Source organism: Phodopus roborovskii, unplaced genomic scaffold, assembly GCF_943737965.1.
Source record: "Phodopus roborovskii unplaced genomic scaffold, PHOROB, whole genome shotgun sequence".
Lineage (NCBI taxonomy): Eukaryota > Metazoa > Chordata > Mammalia > Rodentia > Cricetidae > Phodopus > Phodopus roborovskii.
In genome coordinates this window covers 6,344,367-6,353,333 of record NW_026126646.1, presented here as the reverse complement: position 1 = coordinate 6,353,333, position 8,967 = coordinate 6,344,367, and the positions used below count along the sequence as shown (strand labels likewise).

At 56.0% G+C, this 8,967-nt stretch overlaps 1 protein-coding gene across 1 annotated transcript; it reads left to right on the top strand.

Annotated features, from left to right (window-relative positions):
• Window positions 1-2,904: 2,904 nt before the first annotated feature.
• Tnfrsf14 (TNF receptor superfamily member 14) lies at window positions 2,905-8,425 on the top strand. Its single transcript, XM_051173964.1, has 8 exons — window positions 2,905-2,994; window positions 3,741-3,849; window positions 4,285-4,410; window positions 4,490-4,645; window positions 5,500-5,590; window positions 6,613-6,776; window positions 7,487-7,521; window positions 7,679-8,425. Exons 1-8 carry the CDS (start codon window positions 2,956-2,958, stop codon window positions 7,778-7,780), a joined length of 822 nt encoding a protein of 273 aa, XP_051029921.1. The 5' UTR covers window positions 2,905-2,955; the 3' UTR covers window positions 7,781-8,425.
• Window positions 8,426-8,967: the final 542 nt, after the last annotated feature.

Genomic DNA, 8,967 nt, shown 5'->3' with positions numbered 1-8,967 from the left:
AGAAAGAAGAAATACCACAGGGGAAACTCCAGATGCTGGAGAATGTCCCGATGGGGGTCAATCCACCAGGGGGACAGCAAGGGATGGGCAGCCCCTGCAGAGGTCAGGCTGGCACTAGGGAAAGTCCTCTAGAGGATGGCTAGGTGACAGGGATAGGATCTGGGTAGAACCTGTGGCTTGGGTCTTCCGCCCTTTGGAGATCAGAGTCTTGGCATGGGTATGGGTGTCTGTGATCAGATCCATGCTGTCTGAGTTTCCCATCTTTGGTTGGGAGAAGGGCTGTACTCAGGGTACCCTGCACAACCTCTCAGCCTCCCCTGAACCAGGTGGGCACCCAGCAGGAGACTGGCCTCAGGGCCTCTGGGTTTAGAGTCTGGTTAGGGCAGCCAAAGGGATCTTGAAGGCGGGGAGGGATCTTAGAGTAAGTACACGGGGACAGGAGGCAAAAGCCCATGGATGTTGGTACCTCTCCACCTGCCCAGTGGCTGAAGTGAGGGGGTTAAACCAGCAGGCAACAGCCACTAGTGAGTGCTTGCTTTGAAAGTGGGTAAGGCCTGGATCCAGCCTCTGCTGTCTGGCTGGTCACTGGCAGCCTGAACAGAGCTTATCTGATGATGGGCACAGGATGGCCTGGGTTGGATGAGTGGCCTGTCATCCCTAGTTTTCTTTCCATTTTACATGGTTGGAGAGTCATATGGAGCAGGAATGGGTCTCACCAAAGGACAAGCCCCGTGCACAGATAACATGGCCCCTCTGCTGGCATCTGGTGGTGGAGGCGGTGAGCAACTGGGCATTCCCCATTCAGCTAGGTACTACAGGGTGTCAGTAAGTCCTGCCTCTTGCTGTGTCCCAGGTTCCAGACTTGATGATGACCTCTGATTGTGTATCTTCTGGGAATGTGGCTTGGGAGTTTTGGGCGGGGGGGGGGGGCTGTACCGAGTTAGGGAATCTCATCAGAAGCCTCTGGCCTCCCCACCCCCCCCTGGGGCATGTTTCTGAGAGTCAGGAGACATGGACACATACCAGCAGCCCAGAGCCTTCTGTATGTTCTGAGACACCCATGAGCTGTAGGGCTTTGGGCATTTTCCCAGGGCTCACTTGTGGGATGGGGTACAGGGGCTGCTTCTTCTGGTGAGAATTTCATGAAGGCATCCACAGTCTGACCCCTGTCTGGTCCCCCACTTCAGAGCTACCTCCCCAGTGACCCAGCTTGGAGTCAACCACAACCTCTGACCCTAGGCCCAGGAAGCTTCGGCATGACATAGCAAGCGCCTCTGTTCATACCCGCTTAGAAACTCTGCTCCCGCCCTAGTACCTAGCTTTTCCTCTCTGGGCCTTCAGGTGTGGCCTGAGGGCATTAGTGGCTGTAGCCAGTGTGATCTTTACCAGTGGACAGCCTTGCAATGCTGGCTGACCTCAGTGCCTGTAGCTTGTATTGCCAGGAACTTGGTAGTGGCGTGTTCCTGACCCCATGTTCTGCGTTTACTTTCTATGGCTGGCCATCACGCACTGCCTTCTACAGACAGAGGTACACAGGTGGCTCTGCAGGATAGCCTCTGCAACATACAGCACTCTTTGGTAACCCTCTGGGGTGGGATTCTGGTTAACTTTATGTCAACTTGACACATGCTAGACACATCTGAAAGGCGGGGACCTCAACTGGAAAAAAAAAAGCCTCCATAAGATCTGGTCAAAGGGCGTTTCCTTAGTGATTGAAGGGGGGCAGGGAGGGCAGCCCATTGTGGATGGTGCCACCCCTGGATTCTATAAGAAAGCAGGCTGAGCAATCCATGGACAACAAACAAGCCAGAAAGTGGCACCCCTCTGTGGCCTCTGCATCAGAGTTCCTGTCCTGACTTCCTCCTGTGATGGAGTATGGTGTAGAAGTGTCAGCCAAGGAAACTCTTTTCTTCCCAAGCTGGTTTGGCCATGGTGTTTCATCTCAGCAATAGTAATCCAAATTAGGACAGCTAGTCAGGACCCAAAAAGAGCCAGGTGTCTTGTAGGCTGGCCCACAACACTTCCTGGAACAGGGTGTGCTCTAGGTGTGGGTGAGACTTGGATATGAGGGAAACCAGCCCAAGGCCCGGGGTGCCAGCCAAGCCTATGAGGGTAGTGACCAATTTGGTTAGATGGAGCAATCATCTGTGGCTAATTAACAGGCAGTAGAGGGGAGAGAGCAAACGGCACAGGTTGAAGGTTCTTGAGGAACTTGATTTCCTGTGTTATGTTGTATTTGCTCAGTATTCTTTGGAGCCTTGGTCTATAGTAGACTCCACCTTCAGGCTTACTGAGATCCATGATCAAAGAGGATGGCTCTGGGGCCCAGCATAGGACTTTGTAGTAAGAAACCCCATCCACATCTGCAGGCAGGAAAATAAGATTACTTCTGTCTGTCCTCTCTCAGGGACAGGTGGGGAGGCCCAAGGCTGCTCCAGGACGATAAGGAGTCCTGCTCCACCCTTCAAGGATAAAGGTTGGCTCCTGTTCCTAGGGCTGCGTGTACACAGAAGAGTTAGGCTGAGGAATTGGGCTGTGGCAAGTGGTTTTGGGGGATATCCCTGCCATAGTGAATGGGAAATGACTAGAAGCTCCTGGGGGAGGGCCCTGTCAGAGTTGGAGAGTGTTGGGAAGTGAGTCCATAGATAAAGTTCCCAGCTGGCTGAGGCTGAGGCCCATCTGTCAGAAAACTCAAGGGGAGCAGCAAGGTATTTGAGGTGCCCTGGGAGACAGATGTAACTTCCACGGGGTGTTTATGAAGCCTGGGAGTGAGCAAACAGGGTCTCCATCGATCATGTTCCTGTACTTCCCCTCCCCCATCTCCTGCAGATATGCAGAACTCAAACTCTTTCATTTTCACTTTTTGCTGATGAGCTTAGAAGGGTGTGTGAGGCCCTGGCCCATCCGACTTCTGGTCTGCAGTGTCTTGATCAGGAACATGGAAACTCTGCCAGGATGGGTGTCTTTATCCCGGAGCCAGGTCCCTTCATGCTGGTGAGTCCCTGAGCTTTTCCTGTCCCCAAGCTCTGTCCTCTGGAGCCCAGCTCCAGCCACAGCCATATCCTGCCCCGAGATTGGCCACCTAGCCTTTAGCTCATGGGACTCTTTGCTGCTGGATGTCCAGATCTCTGGACATGACTAAGGACAACCTCATGTTGGGAGACCACAGGCAGGCCCACCCCAGGGGGCTCTACTCACAGACACCTGCTGTGGCTTTCATTCAAGAGCAGGTGGTGGTGCCCTGGGCATGGTGGCCCTTGGCAGGACCTGGCCTGGAAGAGCCTCCGGGCAGGCCCTGTAGCAGGAGACTGGCCCTATGCAGCCCTGTCCTGAGGATGAGTGTGTTCATCCAGGGCAGGTAGACAGCAGGGCAGGCTAGCAGGAGCCAGGGTGTCTCCCAGGTTTGCTCAAGTAGGCAGCTGACCCCCATCCAGACACAGCTGCTCTCTCCTAGGATCCGGGAGAGACAGCTGTTCCCACCCCCTGCTGGCAGCCTCTGAGTCCAGCTCTAGCTGACCCTGCCTCCTTCCCAGGTCTTATACTGTCAGGCCCAGGAGGAAGGCAGAAGAGAGGTTAAGCGGGCGGGCAAGGGCCCTGAGACTGTCCCAGAGAGGTACTGAGAGGCTGCTGCTCCCCTGCTGCACAGAGCAGAGCATGAACTGGGGCCCTGGGCCACCGGGGAGAGGGAGCCATAGGGATGGAGGCAAGGCCTCCCCTCCCACACTCATCCCCTCTCACAGGTGTGGTGTGTCTTCCTGTTGAACTTCCTGGAGTGTATCTCTGTCCAGCCCTTGTGCAGAGAGGAGGAGTTTTCTGTGGGGGGCGAGTGCTGCCCCATGTGCAACCCAGGTAGGAGCAGCTCCAGGAGCCAGCGCTGTGCCAGGGAAGCTACTGCCCTGAGTCTCTCGGCCTCTGGGTCCTCAGCCCGATGGCCCAGCAGATCCAGGATGTATGGTGGGTTTTCACTCCAGGGACAGCCCCAGGCAGGCTGTATCTCTCAGCCTCCGGGACCTTTGCTTTTACACTGTGTGGGATGGGCCTGGGGCACAGGGCAAGCCCAGCATAACCAGAGGCTGAGACATGGCCAGGGCTATGGGCAGGGCCAGTCCTGGGTGAATCAGGTCCCACGCTGTAACTTTCTGGATGGCTCATCGGCGTTGGCACCAGGAGGCAGATGGTGCCACAGCTGCTGGAGTTCTGGGTGAGGGTGCAGGGTAGGCCTCTGCAGGCTGCCTCCCCCGGCGCCGGCCCGCCCACTGAGGAACTGTGCGGTCCTGGCCACAGGTTACCATGTGAAGCAACCCTGCAGTGAACGGACAGGCACGGTGTGTGCCCCCTGTCCCCCGCAGACATACACTGCCCATGCAAACGGCCTGAGCGAATGTCTGTCCTGCGGTGTCTGTGACCCAGGTAGGAACTCCTGGCCTGGTGCACCGGGACAGCTGGAGGCTGGGCGCTCTCACCACTCACCACCCACCTCTGATGGCAGACATGGGCCTAGTGACCTGGCGGGAGTGCTCCAGCTGGGAGGACACTGTGTGCCACTGCGTCCCAGGCTATTTCTGTGAGACCCAGGAGGGGGACCATTGCTCCACCTGCTTGCCACACACCGCCTGCCCTCTGGGACAGAGGGTACTACAGAGAGGTGAGCTGGACAACTGTAGGTTCCTCCTCTGAGTCCATTCTTGTCCCAGTGTCCCTGCTGCCTGGTGTTCAGAAACCCCTTCAACTCAGGGAACTCAGTAGGAGCGGAATCCTTGGCCACCCCCAGGCCACCCACACGAGACAAGTCCTGGTGGTCGAGAGTCGAGAGGGTACAGGTGAAGAGGAGACAGCAGAAGATTGGGGAGTCTGAGAGAAGAGGCAGGGGAGGGCAGGGGAGGGCAGGGGAGGGCAGGGGAGGGGCAGGCAGGGGAGGACAGGGGAGGGCAGGGGAGGGCAGGGGAGGGCAGGGGAGGGGCAGGCAGGGGAGGGCAGGGGAGGGGCAGGCAGGGGAGGGCAGGGGAGGGCAGGCAGGGGAGGGCAGAGCAGGGGAGGGCAGGGGAGGGGCAGGCAGGGGAGGGCAGGGGAGGGCAGGCAGGGGAGGGCAGAGCAGGGGAGGGGCAGGCAGGGGAGGGAAGGAGAGCTGGGGCAACTCCAGTGGCTCCCACTTCTGGTCTAACTTCAGCTATGGAGCCTCATCTCAGATGACTAGCAGGGAGCCTGACTTGTAGGGTAACAAATCTGGCCAGGACACCCAAAAGGGTTTATGGAGTGAAGGTACCAGGAGTTCTGGGTTCTTACATCAGACCCTTTCCTTATCCAGGATGTCCCGTAACTACCCAGCCCCTCTCACACATTCTCGGGGTGTCATCTCCCACCACCTCTTCCTCTGCCAGCCACAGAGCACCATGTGTTGGAAGGCTCCAGAACAGACAGATCCCAAGCCCCTCTCCAGGGAAGCCCAGCTCCCTGCCAGCTTGAGCCCAGTGTTTTCTGTGGTCTTTCTCTGACCCTCAGGTAATTACAGCCAGGACACTGTATGTGTCGATTGCCTGACCGGAACCTTCTCACCTGGAGGGAGTCAGGAGGAATGTCTGCCCTGGACCAAGTAGGTGGCCTGTACCCTAAGGAAGGGACTTTCTGTTCCCCTGGGACATGAGTGCCCTATGCCAGCAGTGCTCCCAGAGATCTCTGGGTTTTAGGCAGGAGCCACAGGTTGTGGCCAGTTCCCACCTGGGAGTTGGCTCCTGGGAGTTATGGACGTGGGCATGATTTCTTAGTTAAGGTTTCTATTGCTGTGAAGAGACACCATGACCACGGCAACTCTTATAAAGAAACACATTTAATCGGGGCTGGCTTACGGTTTCAAAGGTTTAGTCAGTTATCACCATGGTGCGGAACATGGTGGCTCACAGGCAGGCGAGGCGCTGGAGAGGTGGCTGAGAGCTCTATGTCTGGATCAGCAGGCAGTGGGAAGAGAGAGAGACACTGGGCCTGGCTTGAGCATCCGAGACCTCAAAGCCCCCCCCCCCCACAGATGCAATTCTTCCAACAAAGCCACACCCGCTCCAAGGAGGCCACGCCTCCCAATAGTGCCACTATGAGCCTATGAGGGCCATTTTCATTCAACGTGGTGACCTCAGGTGAGGTCACTTCTCCACCTGAGCCGGGACCCTTTTAAATGTGGGTCCCACACCTTATAGCTAACCTGAGAACTCAGGGTCTCTGAGAGCCGCTGTGCTTCTTTGGGTGGTCAAGTGTGGCTTCCCTAGGGAAGGGCACAGCGGCCCATCTTTCTGTCCCCATGTCTTGTCACTGCTGCTGGTTCATTGCCCAGCTTTGCCCCTGTCAACCTTCCTTGCTCTCCCTCCCTCCCTCCCTCCTTCCCTCCCCTGTTCCTTGCTCTTAGAGAGCAGCCATTTCTGTCCTGCTCCTTTGTTCCCTTTTCCTTTGTCTCCTTTTCTCCCCAGGAGGGCTTTGAAGACTGTGCTAGACCTTGGTCCCATCTCAGAGCTGTTGACCGCTTGAGTGGCTCTGACCTGTATGGACCCTGGGTCCCCCACAGAGCTCAGTGTGCCACCAGCCCCCAGCCTCGGTCTCCCATCAAGTCCCTGGGCTGCTGTCTCCTAGGTGCAAGGCATTGATTCAGAAAGAATCAGAACGTGGGACCAGCAGCACGGACGTCACCTGCTCCTTCTCCTGGCAATTCTACGTTATTTTGTCCATCCCTTTGCTTCTTTTGGCGGCTTTGCTGGTGGTCTGCATCTACATTCGGAGGGAAACACTGCACGCAAGTGAGCAACATCCCATCCTGTCAGGGCACAGGGCCCCAGGAGGAATCCCAAGAGTCCTTGCAGGGGCTGGGCCTCTCTGCACAATGGCTAGTGGTGGAGGCTTGCCCCAGAACCCAGCTGTGACTCTTCTTTCCCGCCCCCACATCCTCCCTCCTTTCTACCTTCTTTCCTCTCCACATTCATTCTTCTTCCTCTGTCTGAGCCACGCAGTGGCAGTGCTGAGCTGGGCACCAGAGCTGGGCTTGCAACCAGCTGGGAAGCTGTCTGTGGGCCTTCCCTGGGCTCAGGGAAGGGAGAGGAACACGGAGAGCCAAAGAGAGCCACACTCTCATCAGTGAGGAAGCACGTCCCCCCCCCCCACCGTGAGCTCACCCCTGGGTGTTGCCCGTGTAGGTGGCTTCTCCTCTAGGCTCCGAGCTGGGTCAGGCAGCCCATCCCCATTCCCTGCTCATGGGAGTATCCAACCCTAACTCTGTGAAATGAGTGAGTGCTTGACTTTGGCCTCCAGGAAGGTGGGCAGACCTGCTCTTTTACCTGGCGGGCCTCCTGTGTGTCTTCCTTCACACATACCCTTCTCTTAGAGAAGGTCAGACTGGGGGTAAGCCACACAGCTGAAAGCCCAGGATGTGGGGTTCTCCGTTGCGTGTGCCCGTCGGCCTTGGACAGTCCTGCTTCAGCCCCTCTCATGACCTGCTGTCTTTGTGTTACAGGACTGGTGGTGGCCCAGGGACTGGAACCTTTGCAGGTATCATTGCTAGAGGTGTTTGGGTCGGAAGAGGAGGTTCCCTCAGGATGAAGGCCCGAACTCCTTGGTCTGTGCTGAGATTTACATGCTCCCAAGAGCCAGACAGTGCCCTGCTTGGTGCCTGAGAGGCCGTACTTCACCCTGAGTTTCTCTCTAGGAGGGGCAGAAAAGAGACAACGCCGTCAAGTTTCCAGTCACCGAGGTTGGGTTTGCTGCGACTGAGGAAGAGACAGCTTTCAACTGTGTGACTCCAGTGTGACCAGACACCTAGGAGGCCCTGGTGGGGAATTTCCACGTGCCTGTGGAGCGTGGCTGCTGCCCTGGGCTGCTCCAGCACCACACAGCGGCAGAGATATGGTTTTAGCTTGGAGTTAGGTAGTAGTTGCTTTGCCATTCTTATAGTCAAATGGGGTCGAGGGGCCTCTACATTTCCCCATCTGTTCCCATGTGCCCCTCCATCCAAATCCCTGGAGATGGTAACCCAAAACCTCCAGTATCAATAACAGCTACCACTGGCCCTACTGCCAGCTCTTCCAGTCAGCTCAGAACAGCTCAGTCTAAACCCTCGGCTTCTGCCTGGATAGGTTTAAGCCCAGGCCTGGTGATACTGAAGGGCTGGTGGGCCCTGCATCTCGGAGCTGGGGTGAGATGTGAGCAAGGCTTTAGGAGATTCGTTTATTTTGGGGGTCTGAGCTATATTCTCAGCAATACTTTCATTTTTATTTTGAAACAGAGTCATATGAAGTTGTCAGGACTCATTCTGGACTCATCCCATATCTCAGGCAAGCCTTAGACTTGATCTACCTCAGCCTCTCACGTAACTGCGATTACCTCTGTGGGCCTCCAGGCTGGGACTAGATGATTTTCTGATCTTTTCGTGTGTGTGTGTGTGTGTGTGTGTGTGTGTGTGTGTGTGTGTGTGTGTTTGTGTGTGCATCTTGAGCCAGCTTGGGGCTCACCAATTCAACTAGACTAGCCTACCAGTGAGTCCTTGTCTCTGTCTCCTCAGTACTGGGAGAAGACATCACTACATCAAACTTAATGACTGAATCATTCTTCGTCCTCAGAATGATTTTCTGAATTATATTTGTATTTGTTCTTTTTTCCCCTACTTGTTAGAAGAAATAAATATTTTTGTTACATGCCCTGTCTCTATGTAGACATCTTGTGTCTCATCAAATACTCGTCTGTCCTGTGACTGTAATGACGTCTGCTCCAGGGTGACTCTGTCCCTGTGTCATGAGGTCACTTGGTGAGGGGCATCCCCCGCAGGAGGCACAGTCACACTCACTGATGTGATCCCACTTAGTGGCTTTGATTCCGACACTGCCACACTTCCCAGCCCTGTGTGCCCATAGGAGTCTTCGGACAGTTCGCAGCGGTCCATGGGAGTGACTTCCTGCCGAGCAAATGCTGAGTCCCGGTCTCCCTTGTCTCCCCGAGCCA